The 18182-nt window shown below is 40.6% G+C and overlaps 4 protein-coding genes across 14 annotated transcripts; 1 reads left to right on the forward strand and 3 right to left on the reverse strand.

The window, feature by feature from the left end:
• Positions 1-346: 346 nt before the first annotated feature.
• On the reverse strand, positions 347-1840 carry LOC106317634. The gene is made up of 5 exons (XM_013755427.1): positions 1473-1840; positions 1301-1394; positions 1180-1217; positions 941-1076; positions 347-856 (listed from the first exon to the last, which is right to left on the reverse strand). Exons 1-5 carry the CDS (start codon positions 1788-1790, stop codon positions 447-449), a joined length of 996 nt encoding a protein of 331 aa, XP_013610881.1. The 5' UTR covers positions 1791-1840; the 3' UTR covers positions 347-446.
• Positions 1841-1934: 94 nt separating this feature from the next.
• LOC106317632 (serine/threonine-protein kinase prp4-like) lies at positions 1935-10437 on the reverse strand. Of its 10 annotated transcripts, none has more exons than XM_013755416.1 (17): positions 10018-10437; positions 8682-9571; positions 8404-8588; positions 7732-7946; positions 7444-7512; positions 7126-7210; positions 6808-6964; positions 6399-6690; positions 6207-6321; positions 5933-6096; positions 5787-5861; positions 5294-5699; positions 5003-5071; positions 4676-4719; positions 4539-4568; positions 2361-2418; positions 2193-2279 (listed from the first exon to the last, which is right to left on the reverse strand). In XM_013755416.1, exons 1-12 carry the CDS (start codon positions 10345-10347, stop codon positions 5511-5513), a joined length of 2766 nt encoding a protein of 921 aa, XP_013610870.1. In that variant the 5' UTR covers positions 10348-10437; the 3' UTR covers positions 2193-2279; positions 2361-2418; positions 4539-4568; positions 4676-4719; positions 5003-5071; positions 5294-5510. The 10 variants fall into 10 exon arrangements, with proteins under 10 accessions (XP_013610873.1, XP_013610874.1, XP_013610871.1 ...); XM_013755418.1 differs by having other exon boundaries at positions 2361-2427; XM_013755419.1 differs by lacking the exons at positions 2193-2279; positions 2361-2418 and adding an exon at positions 1935-2023.
• Positions 10438-10570: 133 nt separating this feature from the next.
• Positions 10571-12804, forward strand: LOC106317633 (dihydrolipoyllysine-residue acetyltransferase component 4 of pyruvate dehydrogenase complex, chloroplastic-like). Of its 2 annotated transcripts, none has more exons than XR_001265179.1 (6): positions 10571-11540; positions 11606-11826; positions 11902-11989; positions 12075-12145; positions 12229-12312; positions 12418-12764. XR_001265179.1 is itself a non-coding variant. In XM_013755426.1 (6 exons), exons 1-6 carry the CDS (start codon positions 10662-10664, stop codon positions 12520-12522), a joined length of 1419 nt encoding a protein of 472 aa, XP_013610880.1. In that variant the 5' UTR covers positions 10574-10661; the 3' UTR covers positions 12523-12804. The 2 variants fall into 2 exon arrangements, 1 of the variants encoding a protein (XP_013610880.1); XM_013755426.1 differs by having other exon boundaries at positions 10574-11540; positions 11606-11797; positions 12418-12804.
• A 248-nt stretch (positions 12805-13052) lies between these two features.
• Positions 13053-13568, reverse strand: LOC106317635 (protein NIM1-INTERACTING 2-like). Its single transcript, XM_013755428.1, has one exon. The coding sequence runs from the start codon at positions 13485-13487 to the stop codon at positions 13122-13124; it is 366 nt and encodes a 121-aa protein (XP_013610882.1). The 5' UTR covers positions 13488-13568; the 3' UTR covers positions 13053-13121.
• Between the last annotated feature and the right edge of the window lie 4614 nt (positions 13569-18182).

Consider the following 18182-nt stretch of genomic DNA (forward strand, 5'->3'; position numbering starts at 1 on the left):
ACCCTCTCAAAAAACACAATCTCTTCTCCCTTATAATAAAATCTCTCTCTATTCCAGTGTTATCTTCTTCGTACGGGTATAAAATTTTGCTTTGTTTAAATTTCCGCGATACAATAAAATTTCAGTTCTTTTTATAACAAAATTTAATTGTTTCTTGTTTGTTGAAAAAATTATATTCTTTTAGAAAATTTGATAGATTTTATAATTTACTTTTTTATTGATAGCATTTGACTTTATTTTTATTCGTAAAATTTGAATTTGAATTTGAAACGCAGAGAAAAGTATCAACAAATTTAAGAAGTTTTCAAAATAATCAGATGGCAACCTTTTCCAACTTGAGGAATAATAAACTTGATAAAGTACGTCGCCAAAATAAATATTCTTACATACATATGAACATGTGTAGTGTATTTTGTAACAATTATTAAACTAATTAATAAAAAGCCTCAGTCGTCAAGATTGAGAGACAGAAGGTATGCAAGCAAACCAAGAACAGGAACAAACCTAAGATACCTCACTAACTCAACTTTACTCTTCTTCACGTTTTGCAGGTTCTCTCCAATCAACCATGGCTGAAAAACTGTGTACAAACATATATCCCATATAAACGCGTAAGCTAGTCTCTCCGATCCCAAATAACCAATCAGATACTGCCATCTTTCCATTATTCCACCGAAACCTCCATCTGCTCGACCGTAGAGAGACCACAATGTAGATATCAGACACACCGTAGCACCGGTGAGACCAACTACCGACGCACCTTTGGTCATGGCTTCGCCAAGTTGAGACCTTTTGCTCGGTTTATCATCTGGGTCAGCGTCATTGAGCCGTATGGCCATGTATGGGATCAGAAACGCTGTTTCCATTCACAAGATCAAATCATCATATTATAAGTAAATAACTAAATCACAAGGAAAAGTAAGAAGTGTGTGTTACTTACTGTTTGTGAGGAACATCATGAGACCCCATAAGACGTCAAGAGAGCTTTTGAATCGATCTCTCTTTCGGTCTGTGTATAGCAATGGAGCAAACATGAGTGTCCAAGCTATTACAAAGTTGAATAACCCTTCAGCCATCTGTTTTTTTTTTTTTTGTTTTTCAGACAGAAAATGAAAACATTTTTCAGCAGATCGTTGAATAGAGTAACACTAGTGTGAACATTACTTAAATAGTACTTACAGGATGAAGAACAGGAGCTTCTAGGACATGAATACCAACTGTTCTGTCAGAAAAATTATACATCAGAGATCACAAAATCGACAATGATCAGAGAAACATAGAATCTTTAAGCTGAACAGACCTGAGTTTGTGAGAGGCAAGATAAAGAAGAAGTTCAACGAAAGTCCCAAGAGAGAGTTCACCGTCTCTGAACTAATTGCCCAAACTGGATCTCCCTGCTGATCAAAGAGACTTTTAGTAAACAAGATTTGTACAATACCAGATGAAGTTTAAAGTTGGAGGGAATCACTAACGGGGGCATAAGGAAGAAGGAAGAGCCATAGTATGTACACGGCTTCAGCTGTCCACAGTAGATACCGAAGGATGCTCTGGAGAGGATCATCTTCAACCTCAACTGTCGCCGCCTCCGGTTTCCGCCGAGCCAAGCATAAGATGGATCTGTCTCGTGTTCTTATTTGGAAGCCGTTCATTGTCTGTCGTGGATTGCATAGATCGACGGTGGGGATTTGACTACTCCGGCGAAGCTGGCAGCGGATTTGTAACGATTTTGTGTGAGGGTTGTGGAGGGAATGACGTCGGTATGTCACTAACGGTGAGGTTACCAGAATCATCCTCGTCCGTTCCCTGCATTATCCAGTATCAACCGTACTCGGAGGAGTCATTTATACTTGAGACTTCGAGAGACTCGTTGAAACGACGGCGTATAGTCTTTCTCACTTGAGCGGAACGTTGCCGTTTAAGTCGACTCACTATTACCTCGACAGGCCTTTAACGGACCAAAGGCCTAAGATATTAATTATTTATACGCCGTTCCGGACCCGTCGTAGAAAAATAGCTCGTTCGACTGCTACATGCATGCGCCGAGAGTTACATTGGATAAAGCACATGAACTCGTGTGACATGCAGGAACGGATTAACTACGGACCAAAAAACGTCAAGCCTACGTTACTCTCTCGAAGTTTTACGGAAGCCGAGTTAAACCACACATCAATATGCGATGACCAATTTTGTCATAGATGCCCAATGGTTTGATGAATAAGATTGTGAATTATACTGTCACTACACTTGAGTTAGACATTTGCAGTACAGACAAAAGTACCCTGCAACGATTCATACATCACTCTTTCCTTCTCGGCAACAGTGAAATGTATAGACAGACAGCAAATACAAAGAAAACATACCTAACCATAAAAAGGCATGAGTTCATATCACAACCATCGCCAAAGTTGTATCTTCTTCCTATAACCTCTACAATATTAAGCTCTACAGACTCAATCTACTACATAAAACATCAAAGCTTCACTTCTTCCCTATGCACTAACAAGAACTAGGGATGTTAAGGTTTACCCAAACCCACATGGATTGGGTTTTTACCCATCTAAGATTAACTGGGTCAACCATGGGTATTAATTTTAAAACTCATATTTATATTGGGTAAATACAAAAAGTAATGATGTGCCTATGGGTTTTCAATTATATATATAGATTTTCACCATTTTAATTAAATTATATAAAATTTGCAAAAATGTTTTTTTTTCGTCAGAACCAAAAAATAATTTTTTCCACCGAAACCGTAAAATAAATTTTCTCACAGAAACCAAAACGAGTTTTCCTGCCGAAACCACAAAACCGAGTTTTCCGCCAAAACCGAAAAACCGAGTTTTCCCGCCAAAACCGCAAAACTGAAATTTCCCGCCAAAACCGTATAATCGAGTTTTTCCGCTAAAATCGCAAAATCGAGTTTTTCGACTGAAAAAACCGCAAAATCGAGTTTTTCGACTGAAAACCGCAAAATCGAGTTTTCCTGCCAAAACCGCAAAAGGTGTTTTCCTGCCAATACCGTAAAACCCAATTTTCACGCCAAAACGATTTTTCCCGCCGAAACCGAAAAACTGAGTTTTCCCGCCAAAACCAAAAAATCACCAAAACCGCAAAAGGTGTTTTCCTGCCAATACCGTAAAACCCAATTTCCACGCCAAAACGATTTTTCCCGCCGAAACCGAAAAATCGAGTTTTCCCGTCAAAACCGAAAAATCAAGTTTTCCCGCCAAAATAAAAACGAGTTTTCCCGCCAAAACAGAAAAACCGAGTTTTCCTGCCAAAAACGAAAAATCGAGTTTTTCCGCCAAAACCGAAAAACCGAGTTTTCCCGTCAAAATAAAAACGAGTTTTCCCGCCGAAGCCGAAAAACCGAGTTTTTCCGCCAAAAATGAAAAACCGAGTTTTCCCACCAAAACTGAAAAAACGAGTTTTCCCGTCAAAATAAAAACGAGTTTTCCCGCCGAAACCGGAAAACCGAGTTTTCCCGCCAAAACCGCAAAACCGAGTTTTTTCGTAAAAATCAAAAACGGGTTTTCCCGCCAAAACCGCAAAACCGAGTTTTCCTGCCGAAACCGCTTAACCGAATTTTCTAGCAAAAACCGTAAAACCGAGTTTTCCCACCAAAATCTAACAAATTTTCACGCCAAAACCGTAAAAACAAGTTTTTCCGCCAAAACTGCAAAACGAGTTTTCCCGCCAAAACCAGAAGGATTATTTTTCCTGCAAACCGCAAAAATCGAATTTTCCAACCAAAACCACAAAAAAAAATTTACCGACCAAAAACCACAAAAAGAAAATTTTCTGCTAAAACCACAAAAACAACTTAACAAGTTTTCTCGTTAAAACCATAAATGAGTTTTCCTGTCAAAACAATGCTTACTGCTAAAACTGCAAAATGAGTTTTCCGGTTATAATTGCAAAATATTTTTTTTTCTGAAAAAGCGAATTTTTCCGCCAAAATCGTAAACGAGTTTTTGTGCTAAAACAAGTTTTCTATAAAATTGCAAAATCTTGTTTATATATTAAAGCTCACATTAATGATATTAATATTTTATATGATCTTCAAAGTAAATAAGATAATACTTTGGGTATCCACGGGTAACCTATACCATATTGGGTTATTTTCTTGATTTGGATTTCAACCCTGATGTTTCTGGGTTTTTGCAGGTTGGGTATAAACTGGGTTGGGTCATTTGTAGGATGGGCTGGGTTGGGTTATTTTACCCTATGTTAACATCCCTAACAAGAACAAAAACTGAATCGGCCTACTCGCATCCTCTACACTGACAAAACTTCTACGTTATCAAAACAGAAATCAAGAGTGACGATATGTGCAATGAAGAGAAATACTCCCAAAACCAGTGAAAAGGTTAACTAATTCATTTTTTCCCTTGCGAACTACTAACCTTAGTCCACCAAAGTGAACCGATCAATAAATTAAACTCTAAAGACTTCTACCATGCTATGGACAAAAATGTGAAACATGGCCATATCATGAGATGAGAAGGCACACAACACACAAAGCGCGACATACTTACCAAACTTGCAGGAGGAGAGAGAGTACAGCCCTAAAAACAGATATAAGTCACAATTAGTGAACTGAACCACAAGGAGATAGAACAAAAAGAGAGGCCTAGTTGGAAAAAATCAGGGAGACATGATTTAAGCTCCATACCTTCATATTTTGTTTCCTTGCGCGGCTCTCTCCTCCAAGCAAACCTCCGGAATGACAATAACACAGTTTATCAGATAATATGTAAACACGTGAAAACACCAGAAAAAACAAAAATTGAAAACTGCATATTAAAAAGGATAACTAAATAAGGAAGAAAAACAACTATTTCAGGCAAAACATGAACCATCACAAAAGAAACCGCGGACAAACACAGTTAGAAAGGGAGGACAAACTCTAAAACCTATTCAAGCAACAGTATCATCCAAGTTCAAACCATAGACCAATGCAGATGCAAAAGTGTTTACTACCAATAAACAACCATTGTACCTTCTCCTGTGTGCCTTTAAAGCATTGAAAGACTTTAGGACTGTCTCTAAGCCATGGTAGGTAGATGTCCTGGAGAAAAATAACATCAGGCCCTCAAAAAGACCATAAGAGAAAATGATGCAATCCAACATCACAAATAATAATCAGAAGGTTTCCATATAATTGAAATATGATTCAGAATGGCCCTCTCCTTATTCAAATTCCAAACATAGATTTCTACAATGAGTAAAGTCGGCAATGAGATTACACAGGAATATAACAAAAGAAAGCTCCATTAGCAGGTTGTCTTACAATAAAACAAGTAAATTCCCATTGAGAATCGCCAACGGTGAGAACTCCACCCAGACACCACCACCCACGCCAACATTGTAACCAAAGCACTCAAGCAGCAGAAAGAAAATGGAGACAGTTCAAAGATTAGAACCTCGAATTAAAACTAAGATGTATAATGTACAGAGGAGGACAGCATTTCCTGATATAACAGAGAAGAGAAAACGGCAACGTAGTTTCATTTGCTAGTGATGAATGGGTGAGCTAATGCCTGTTTTACAGTCAGTCTCTTCTCGGGATCAAGGATGAAAATTTTGTCTAAGAGATCCCTGAAATGAGCTAACATCTTGGGATCCTCACCAGGGTAACCTTTAATAATTGAACCAAAATCTTTCGGCTTTACATTTACGATCATTCTCTTCATCATCTGAAAAGAAAAATATAGCATATTACTCATAGTCAATTGATTTCAAACTGCGAAGTGTCAGAGAAAACATAAGGACTGGTTTTTTACCTTTCCACTAACATTGTCCTCCTCTGTAGCGTAAAAGTTCAAGTCATGATCAAAGTGCTGATCAATAAATGCTCCCTGTTGAACCGAAAGCATAAGTACAAGCATATTAAGTTCTTCGTTCTAGTTCTCTCTACTTTAATGCTTACCTTACGAAGCATCTTTTTGGGGAAGGGGCCTTTCAGTTCCATATGAAGGCGTAACATATCATTATTTGTGGCGCCAGGGAAAAGAACTTTCCCACAATATAGCTCATATAGACAGCAGCCAACTGACCATATATCCAGAGGATGGTCATAGGTGAGCCCCAGAACTGCCATGAAAAAATAAAAGCTCTAATCACATATTCTCTAGCAATAATAGATAAAAATATTCTCTTATCAAACAAAAAATATGTTAATTCTCACTGCAAATTAAACTTACTGATTTCAGGGGATCTGTAAAAACGACTAACAAGATATGGCGTAACTTCATTTTTGCCAGCAAACATCGCATTACCGAAGTCACAAAGCTTTAAGACGTTTTTGTTCTCATTTACCTGGACAAACAGAGGAAATGTCAACTGTTATAAAGCTAGTTAAGAGTATGAGAAAGCAACAGAAACGTATAACAGACCAGCATGTTGTCAGGTTTTATATCGCAGTGAAGAACCCCACAGTTCTTCAAGTGTTTAAGGGCAATGAATAGCTGCTTTGAATAAGACCTAACCGCAGAGAGTTTAAGACCGATGTTGCGGCCAAACTTCTTCAAGACCTCACGAAGATTCAAATGGAGCGACTCAAACACCAAGCAAAGGTGATTCCGATACTTAAAACTTGAAAGAAAACGAACACAATGGCGCTTGTCTTCTCGGTCAGAACCAGCCAGCTTCTTCAATATCTGCACCTCAGTCTGGCCAGCTTTATGCCTAAACGAAATGAGATATAATAATGAGCCGCAAATGCATATATATTAAAAAAAAATACAGATATTGCATAAAGAACTCGAAGTAAAAGTCAGGGCCTGTGTAGAATGCACCACCTACATTGTCTCGTTGTTACGAATAATTTTTATAGCCACTTCTTCAGGTTCAGCTGGTCCAGCTTTTAAATCTTTAGCACGAACCACAGTAGAGAAGACACCTTTTCCATGTGTAGCAATGACTTCATATCTACCGTCAATTAGCTCGCCAAACTGATAGCCTAAAAAGTAGAAGAGACTCATATTTTTAAGATGAAAATTAACAGAAGAGCTTCTACGAGTTGGAAAGGTGAGAAGGTGCATGAAATGGTCACAAACTTGAACTATGAACTAGTATTAATAAGTAGGAACGTAGCTAAATACACACAGAAAACAAACTTACTGTAATAGCCCTCTGCATCATCCCAATTATCATAAAGCCCGCTCCTTACCATCGGAACACCATCACCTTTCCCTCGCGTGTGGTCCTATAACAAAAAAAAAAAACCTAACATAACAAAAAACAACACCATCACCTTTCCCTCGCGTGTGGTCCTATAACAAAAAAAAAAACCTTACATAACAAAAAAAACTATTACACAAATGAAAAAAGGTTTTCTGAGGATCTGACTAATAGATTCATGGCGATAAGAGAAATTTCAGATGATAAAGGCTACTGAACGATAAGATGAAAATATGCCAACTAATTCAATTTACATACCACTTTTTGATTAGCAGCTGGGGACTCTCCAAATATATCATCATGAAACATGTCAGCTGATCTTTCACTCTGGAAACATAAAATTATATAAGATTGAGAAACATCACCACATTTATATATATATATATTCAATTATAATATAAACATAAAACGATTATATATATATATATATATATATATATATATATATATATTCAATTATAATATAAACATAAAACGAAAAAAATATTCACAACCACACACGAAACCAATACCACAGAAACAAAAATATTTCATTTGTGAACGCACCTTCGGGCTACCTTCGCCAAGCCCTGCTGGAGCTAAAGTCCTCTCTGGGTGAGAAATTCCAAACATAGTAGGTGGCGCACCAGTTGTTAATGATGTTTTGGCAACATCACTATCTATAGCATAAATGTCCGAGTTATCTTTGGCTGGATCAGCATTAGCAGCTAAGACAATAGAGGAAGAAGCCGAATCTGGAGCACCATTTTCTTTAACATCATCTGCCACAAACAGAAAACTAACTGAGACTGCCTGGAAGCTGAAAATCTCAATAACAAATTTTGTACAAGTGCATGTGGAAATCAGTCAACGAAATCAACTGAAAACTAACTGCAGATTTTCTGCTAAAGAGCCATTCACGCATTCAAAGTGCATGTGGAAATCAGTCAACGAAATCAACTGAAAACTAACTGCAAATTTTCTGCTAAAGAGCCATTCACGCATTCCAAATTGAGAGGAACAGGTTTCTTGTTAACCTAAGGGGTCGTCTGATACACAACACGCAAGTGACTTCCAAGATTCAAGAACTACATCTTAACAACCAAATAAAAGCGGGCCGATGAAAATTTTTATTTACAACTCCAACCACAGTACCAAGGTCCATACTTAAACAAATAATCTGAACCATCATGCTTAAGTCGTTATGCATAATGATTGCAATGAAGGATGGGGAATTACCTTTCCCCTTATCCTGAGAAGAAAGTTCGTTTTGCTGATCGGGCTTCTTCTTATATTTCTCCAGTATGGCTTCCATTCGCTTCCTACTCTCCTCCTTGATTCTGTTTAGTTCTTCTTCTTCTTCCTCCGGAGATTTCCATATAACTCCTTCGTCATTATCATTTTGAGCATCCTCATTTCTGGACCTGATCGCAAAATAGTTAGGAGCCACACAATATAACAAAGCTTTATCATCTGTAATGAAATATTCACAAGGGTTAGGACTATTGAGAGAATACCTTTCCCCGTTGTCCACATCAACATTTTTATACTTCTCGGTATCAGTCTTGAGTTCTCTTCCTTTGTCCCTATCTTTGTCATTCTCCCTTTCCTTTTCTCTCTTCCTCTCTCGACTTTCATACCTTGTTCTATCTCTACTCTTACCTCTTTCATTGTCTCTGTCTCGAACATAATCTACTTCCCTCTCCCTTCTCCTATCCCTATCACTGCTCCTACCTCGTCTTTCCCTTTCCCATTCCCTTCTCCTATCCCTATCAATGCTTCGCTCCCGTTCATAGTCTTTTAGCCTTTCACGCTCAGCCTCAATCTCCCTCCTACTCCCTCGTTCTCTTTCCTTTCTACGTTCACTATCTCTCTCTCTCCGTTTACTTCTTTCTGAATCTTTATCTCGTATGCTTCCCTCCCGGACCATATCCCTCTCCTTACTTCTTTCTCTTTCCAAGATTTCTCGACCATATTGCCTGTCATCTTCCCCATATCGCCCACGTCGATAATAATTGTCCTCAGTTCTCCCTGCTTCAACTCTGTCATATAGATAATCCCTACTCGGATCATGATGTCTCCCTCTGACCGGAAACTCATCCGCCGCAACAAGCCTTGATCTTGACATTTCCCTCTCCCGATCATGTGACCTAGACCTACTCCGAGCACGGACTTCGTTAAACTGCCTGCGGTTTGTCGGTGACCAGTTACTATTCTTACGCTTCTCCTCAGACTCAGAGTTTTCCAAAGAAAGTGAGCTCCTCCCATTATCATCACTTCTCTTACCAACTCTGTCTGAAGGACCTCCATACTCTTTATACCACCTCTTGTCCTTCCTTTCAGATTCACGAGTTAGAACACCATTAGAAGTCTCGGCATTCCGAGCACCAGAAACCCCATCGAAAGGCTGCAAGCACAGCCACAAGATTTTCGGAAAATTTATCAGAAAAGGAGATAAATGAGATACAAAATTCATGAGCATACATGACAAAAAAAAATGAAAAAAGCATCTACATAATCACGAAACCAGTTCTTACAAATCAAGGGAACGCCATCAGTCTCCATTGAACGCCTAGTGCAACTTCTTTCTTAGATATGCATTGAAACACTCACGTTATCTAAAGAGAATACTCTCAAAAACCAAAACTTTTATCATAAAACGGAAAATTCAGCTTGATATAAAACCATAAAGGCATAAATGATGTTTGGATACTGAGGTGTATAACAAGTTGCGTATGGAAAAATCTCAGGTATCAATCAGATCATTCTTATCCCAGCATCCAAACAGAATTTAAGCCAAATAAACAGGAAATTTATGAGCAAAAAGACGTAAGAAGAGCGATTGGAACAGACCAGATGGTAGCCTTGAAATTGATCGGATTTGATTTCTCCTGATTCGTCGTCGGAATCTGGCGTCTTAACATTGGCGAGCCCTTCTTCATCTAGAATCTCCCCCTCCTCAACGTCATCCTCACCGCCGTGACTAACTCCAATCGGAGTAACATCCATCAGCTCCGTCTCATCGTCGCCCTTCTTATCACGGTGATGCCGGTGATGGCGCCTGTGGTGGTGCTTGTGATGACGGTGCTTGTGCCGCTTCGATGATTTATCGGCCTCGTCGGACGGTGAAGACGAACGGTGGTGCTTGCGGTGGTGAGATTCGATCTGCTTGTCGTTCTCCATCAGATCGTCGAAATTAGGGTTTGTGCTCAATAGGAATCAGTTGGTTTGTTTTCCCCTCTTTCTCCCTCGCTACGAGGGTTACGCGACTCGGGAATTAGTTAGCAGATATAGGCACTGCCACAAATGGTTTAACAAAACCGGAATTTTAAATTGAAATAAGATGGTTTAATTATCCGGTTACTAAATACCAATTGGTACAACGAGGCCAACATGTAGGTGAAGACGCTTAACGAACGTCCACCTCGTCTTCACCTCCCACTTCACTCCTTTAAACCTCTCAGATCTCTCTCACTGTGATTCATCGAATAGCAACAATGGCGGCTTCTTCTTCGTTTTTATCAACAGCTTCGCTATCCAATCCCAAATCCACCATTTCATTCGCTTCCTCCGTCTCCCCTGCTCCCATCCCTTCCCTCCGCCGCGTAGTTTTCCGCTCTCCGTCTTCTCACCGCAGAGTAACGACGGTCAGATCCAAGATTCGCGAGATTTTTATGCCGGCGCTATCCTCCACCATGACGGAAGGCAAAATCGTCTCCTGGATCAAAACCGAAGGCGAGAAACTCGCCAAAGGAGAGAGTGTCGTCGTCGTTGAGTCTGATAAGGCGGATATGGATGTAGAAACCTTCTACGACGGTTATCTCGCCGCGATCGTCGTTGGAGAAGGAGAAACAGCTCCGGTAGGCGCTGCAATCGGATTGCTGGCAGAGACTGAGGCTGAAATCGAAGAAGCTAAGAACAAAGCCGCCTCGAAACCTTCCTCCTCCGCCGTTGTTCCATCTCCTCCTCCAGCTACTTCATCCCCCGCTCCGGCGGCAGCGGCGTCAGATGGTCCGAGGAAAACCGTAGCGACGCCGCATGCTAAGAAGCTCGCGAAGCAACACAAAGTGGATATCGGATCCGTTGCCGGAACTGGACCATTCGGTAGGATCACGGCTTCCGACGTGGAGGCGGCGGCTGGTATAGCTCCCACCGTGACACCACCGCCTCCTCCTCCTTCTCCTGCAGCTGCACCAGCACCAACAGCTAAAGCTACCACCACTAGCTCGCCTCCTCTATTACCTGACGCCAGCATCGTCCCCTTCACAGCAGTGCAATCAGCAGTATCCAAAAACATGATTGAGAGCCTCTCCGTTCCAACCTTCCGTGTTGGTTACCCAGTGAACACTGCTGCACTCGACGCACTCTACGAGAAGGTGAAAACGCATATACATAGTTCTAAAACTCGTATCAGCAAATGTTATCTCTTTTTTTTTTTCAGGTGAAGCCAAAGGGTGTGACAATGACTGCTTTATTGGCTAAAGCTGCAGGGATGGCTCTTGCTCAGCATCCTGTGGTGAACGCAAGCTGCAAAGATGGGAAGAGTTTTAGTTACAATAGTAACATTAACGTTGCCGTTGCTGTTGCCATCAATGGCGGGTTGATTACGCCTGTTCTACAAGATGCTGATAAGGTAATCAATACAGTGCAGAGATCTAGAAAGTAGGTAGCTTTGTGGTTGAAGACGGTTTTAGTCTACGCTTACTGATTGGTGCGAGTCATGTTGGTTGTTTTTAGTTGGATTTGTACTTGTTATCTCAAAAATGGAAAGAGCTGGTGGGGAAAGCTAGAAGCAAGCAATTGCAACCTCATGAATACAACTCTGGTACTTTCTTCAATAGTAGCTGTTCATATGCTTTAATGAGAAGTATGTATTTGCTGAGCTAAGGATGCATGTGTATTCAATGCAGGAACTTTCACTTTATCGAATCTCGGTATGTTTGGAGTGGATAGATTTGATGCTATTCTTCCTCCAGGACAGGTATATGAAATTTCAATGAGTCTCAACAAGATCAAGGATTACAACTCAGCCTACTTATCTTTGTTTATAACTCGAATCTCTAGGGTGCTATAATGGCCGTTGGAGCTTCGAAACCGACTGTAGTTGCTGATAAGGATGGGTTCTTCAGTGTGAAAAACAAAATGCTGGTAAGCCTGAATTTGACTTTGTTGGTTTCTATTAAGATTGTCAAGAATCTGCCTCATGGGTTTGGTGAATAGAAATAAGCTTTGGCTTTTGTTGTGTGTTGCCAGGTGAATGTGACAGCAGATCATCGTATTGTCTACGGAGCTGATTTGGCTGCTTTCCTTCAAACCTTTGCAAAGATCGTTGAGAATCCAGATAGCTTGACCTTGTAGTACAAGTCAATGAGCCGTTTTTTTTCTCAAGTAAACAAAAAGAAGAAGTGTTTTGATTGTTACACTGTTCTTAGTCCTGTTCTTTCTTTTGCAGATTGGTTCACTTGTATCTGTAGTTTTGGACCTTTGTTGTGTCTTGGTTTTTCCGGAGTAATCATTTTGGGTTTTACACAAATAATTTCAGCTTTGAAATGGTTTTCCCAGAATAATCATTTCAGTAGACGCCGCCCATTATCTATCACCAGTTCACCTCTGAAATTTATTAACATTATTCTAAAATCATCATTTATATATTATTGGTGTTTTTTTTTCTGAAAAAAAAATATATATTGTCGGTGTTTCACATAATTGGGTCTTATTCTTCATTATAATTGGGTTCTTCAAATGAAATTTTTGGCCGACAAAAATTCATCATTATGACTAATCATTTTATTTTTACACGACGTAAAGTCTCATTCTATAACTTTTCTAATCGATCAAAGAGCAGAATCTGAACTTGGATAATATTTTAGTACGTTTTTTAGAACCAGCTAATAAAAAAATATTGTAGTTATATTGAAAATAGATTACTGGAACAATATTTTAGTTATGAAGAAGGATTACATTTTAACTGCTTCGGGTTCCGGTTGACAGTTAAGATCCAAACCCAAATTCCGTAGCCCGACCCGATTTATTCCATCTGATTCTCCATCTTGAACTTCGTTAGTATCCAATGAGCTCCTCAGGCCAAGACTCTGAATCCGTTTCCTCTTCTTAGAAGGTAACTCACGTTCAGCGTCACCGCCGTTAACTCTCGCCACAATCCGTGTCGCCACGTGTAGTCTCCGTAATATCTTGAAAAACTCATCCACCTCTTCCTCCGTCACCGTACGTACAACTTCTGTTGACGATTTCCCTCTGTACTCATCACCACAAGCTTTACCGTTATCTTCTTCGCGGCGTTCCTCTTTCATCTCCGAGCTCATGTTAGGCACAAGAAACTTCAACGGCGTCGTACAGTTCAGACCGGAAAATACTTATTTTGCTGATATATTTATTTTGTTAAACTATGAAGATACTCTTTATAGGCCCGTCGGTGTTAACATTGAACGGTCCATATGGTCAACGGCAAAATAAAATGAACGGTACGGATTAATGAGGATTAATGATGACATCATTGTTGAGACGTTGAAGCATAAGCTCCATGACGTAGCCTGTAAATGGACTTTTGAATAATGGAAGTCATGGGTGTGGAACATTTGGTTCGGCTTATTTTTATAATAGAAGATCGTATCATTTTATTATATAAGTAAGACCAAGAACTTCTAGACAACATTAGAAAAGACCAAGGCCTTGTGAATTGTGTAGTGGTTAACGTGGAAAAAAGTACTATTGCGAATATTTTATTCATAATGTCTTATTCGAATATTATTTCAAAACAAAAAAAACGCGTTATTTGCACTGGTTTTCCGAATAATATAAACAACTTAATTGATGATATTGGTATTATCATTTTTTTTTTGAAATGTTAAATTTATATATCAACAAAGAAAAAAGTTTACAATACGAAAATTCTTGAGATGCCAGTACAATACATTAACTCAATTTTTTTCCTAGCCATCTCTGCACGAGAAGACTAGTAAATTCAACATTTCTGGATCGAAAGGAAGAGATCATGTTACAAATGGTCCTGTCTATAGACTTCACGACCTGAGCAGGCGAGTTCCACGGGTTGTTATGCTTACGTCGATTGCGTTCTCTCCAAAGTAAGTAGATTGATCCTTAAATTGCCAACCAAAGTAGGCATGAGTCAACCTTGTTACGTCGAGGAGATAGCAGGGTGTTCATGGTGATGCTCCAGTCCGGGCTTTGTAGAGGGAGGAGACATCCAGTCAGATCAGTCCAGACGGTATAGGAGTAAGGGCAGGCAAAGAAAAGGTGGTCACGGGTTTCGTCAGGCTCGCCACAGAGCCTACAAACCTGCACCTCCCCCCATGCTCGAGTTCGATCACCTGTTGAAAGCATGTTTCGCACGGCAAGCCACGCTATAAATGAGAACCGTGGGATTGCTTCTGAGAACCATATAACTTTACTCCATTCCACTGCATTGTGGTGCACTCGAAGCTGATCCCATGTTCTGGATGATGAGAACCCAGGTTTGTAGTCACTATCTCCATGGTTCCAAAGCACACAATCACCGCCTGCATCCTCTACCGGAGGTGGAACAGAGATGATGGCAGCTATCATCGCCCGTAGGTGACAGCTGCGACATCTTCTGATGTTCCATTGCCCAGACGAAGCTGCGTCGGCGACTGTGGCATATCTGCTAATACCCAACAACATAGTGCTCGAATCACCTGCAATATCAATTAGTTTCCCCATATTCAGCCAATTATCATACCAAAATAAAGTATCCTCTCTGTTGCCAATTTCAGACTTTAGGAACATAGCTGCTTGATGGCATAGCTTAAGAAGCTTACACCAGATCCAAGAGCCTGCTTGTGTGTCCTTAACATCCCAGAAACATCGATTACGTAACAGGTTTGTGCGAATCCAAGCAACCCAAAATGAGCCTGAGTTGGTGATAAGGCGCCATATCAAACTCAAAGCAAAAACTTTTGATGAATTAACCAGCCTGCGAATTCCCAAACCTGCCTCTCCCTTAGGCATACAAACTTAATCCCATGCCACTTTGGCTTTCCCAGTAGAGTTAGGCGTACCATACCAAAGGAAAGAGCTACACATGCTCTCAATGGTTTCAAGACAACGCTTCGGTAACCTGAAAACATAACTCCAAAAGTTTGTAATACTTACAATCACCAAGTTTATAAGCTGCAGTCGCTCCGCATATGAGAGAGCTCGACTTATCCACGAAAGAAATTTAGAGCGGATACGATCTATAAGAGGCTCATAGTCATCACGCGTCATGGACTTTGTCGTGAGTGGGAGACCCAGGTATCGTATCGATAGAGTATCAATTGGGAGGCTTAGTCGATTCACCTCATCAAGGAAACATTGGTAAATTTTCCCTCCCATGTAGATTGCCGATTTGGCTGGGCTTATAGCAAGACCTGACCAGCTTTCAAAGTCGTTCAGAATAGAGAAAATGCCTTGTAAGGAGCTAGGCTCGCCATCAGTGAAAACCATGATATCGTCCACGAAATTCAAGTGAGTGAGGTTGATTTGAGAGCAAGTAGGGTGGTAACCAATGTTTCCTGAAGCAGCAGATTTGTTAAGCGCCAGGGAGAGCACATTAATGGCTATAACAAATAGATACGGAGATAGGGCACAACCTTGTCTCAGACCCCTCGCACTCGGAAAGAAACCCTCCAGTTCACCGTTCACTGATACTGAAAACGCAGCAGTAGAGAGGCATACATGGATCAAGTGAATAAATTGCTCTTGAATATGCATTGCTCTAAGCGTGTCCTCAATAAATGACCATTTGACCGTATCTAAGGCTTTTGATATGTCCAGTTTCAAGACGCTGCGAGATCCAATCAAGTCTTTGCGGTAGTTCTTGATGAGTTCAGTGGCCATGAGTACATTTTCCAGCAAGAGTCTCCCTTTCACAAAAGCACACTGGTTTGGTTCTATAAGCTCTGGGAGTAAGACCTTCAAACGTCTGGCCAAGACCTTGGATACAACCTTGTAGAGAATGTTACAGTAAGATATGGGCCTAAAATCTTTCATAGTTTCTGCTCCTTGGATCTTCGGTATGAGGGTTAAGATCGTGGCATTCACTCCTTTCGGAAGGAAACCATAGAGAAAGAAAGATTGTACCGCAGTAATGAAAGATTACAGGCCAGGCAGCTTAATATAATTCAACAGGGTAACCGTCCGGTCCCGGCGCTTTGTTTGCCGGCATGGAGAAGAGCACATTTCTGATCTCTGCTTCAGAAATCGGGTGAACCAGTAACTCAACCGTATGAGCAGGACAACAAAACTCGATCAAGTTCGAAAAGTTCTCTGCATTATCCTCATGAGTGGATGCCACATTCGTGTTGAGGAACTGGGCGAAGTGATTCGCTGCTGAAACTTTTATTGCCTGAGGATCTGTAATAATCTCACCAGAGAGTAAGACCAGACGCCTGATCACATTGAACGTGGTTCTACTCTGCACAATTTTATGAAAGAAAATTATGTTCTGATCGCTAAATTTGAGCCAGTTGATACGAGATTTTTGCAGATAGAAATGTTCCTCTATTACTGCCCAGTGATTCCAGTTTTCTGTGGCCGCTGAGACCGCATCAAATGAGGAGGAGCTCGGGTCTGATAAAGCATGAGCTTGCTTGTCGCACAAGTGCTGAAAAGCTTCTTTTGTTTTCCGTGGGGTATCACCAAACTTAGTTTTGTTGAGATGGCGAAGAATTGGCTTCAGAAGCTTCAACTTTTTACTGAAGATATACAAGGCCGATCGGGAGTGGTAGATGGGTTCAGTTTGGTTCCAAGTGTCAGAGACTGAAGCAAGGAAGTCAGGGTGATCCGCAAGGAAATTGAAGAACTTGAAAGGACGCTTGTTACCCGGTGGGGGAGTCTCTAGTCGCACCCAACATCGTGTGTGATCAAAGATACCAGAGGGTTCCACACTTGCATAAGACTGAGGAAATTGATCCAACCAGTGATCATTGACAAGCACACGATCCAGTTTCTTTCCTATAGGATTTTCCCGTTGCTTATTAGTCCAGGTGAAAGTAGGACCAAGAGAAACAAGGTCCGTAAGATTACAGGTAGCGACTGCAGACTGAAAGGCCTCCATACCACGCAGATTTGCGTTTGATATAGTGCCTGTAGAGTGTTCTAAAGATGCCAGAGTTTCATTAAAGTCGCCCATCACAATCCATGGAACTCCCGGTAAGGCATATTGAGTTTTTATGTAAACCATTTCAGTCCACAAGTGCTGTCTGTCAACAGCAAAATTTGAGGCATTGACTCATGAACAGAGGAACTGCTCTCCTATGGCTGAGGTAACCCATACAGTGATGCACTGAGCACTTTTAAAGAGAAGAGTAACCGAGACATCGTCCGCCCAGCAGACCCATAGTTTTCCAAGGCGGTGGTGTTCATAGTTGGTAAGAAAATTCCAGTTTGGAAATGCAGAGTTTAGAATAGAGACACTGTTCTCTTCTCGAACGCGAGTTTCGATTGGACAACCGAAAGATGGTTTAGCAGAAAGAATCCAAGAACGAAGAGCCGTTTGTTTGCGCATTTTGTTGAAGCCCCGGGTGTTCCACGCAAATAACGATATCATCACATTAGTGCCTCCGTGAGGAGGCATGATTGGTTTGCTTGTTTCGGGCTCCTTTGGTTTGATCCTTTTTGCTCCCAACATTCACATTGGGGTTACTCTTTTGAGACTTCTTGTTTTTTCCAAGTTTTTGTGGGAACCAAAATTCGCACTGTCAATTTACGTTAAAATTAGGAAACTAGGAAAACCCTAATTTCCCAGAGGTCCCGGATCTCTGCGAGAGCCAACGACAAGTGACCAAATAGATTCAGAAATCATGAAAAGATAACAAACGAGTTTAGAGAAAACAGTAGATCTTATTTCGAATCCGCGTAAGAGCGTTGCGATCATTACAAGAGATCATAAAAGCTTTGGCCGCAAAGGCTGTCCTAGTTCTAGAAGCCTAAAAGCTCAAACCTAGTTGAGTCGCAGCTCGATAACAAAAGACGAAAAA

Source organism: Brassica oleracea, chromosome C9 (assembly GCF_000695525.1).
Source record: "Brassica oleracea var. oleracea cultivar TO1000 chromosome C9, BOL, whole genome shotgun sequence".
Classification (NCBI taxonomy): Eukaryota; Viridiplantae; Streptophyta; class Magnoliopsida; order Brassicales; family Brassicaceae; genus Brassica; species Brassica oleracea.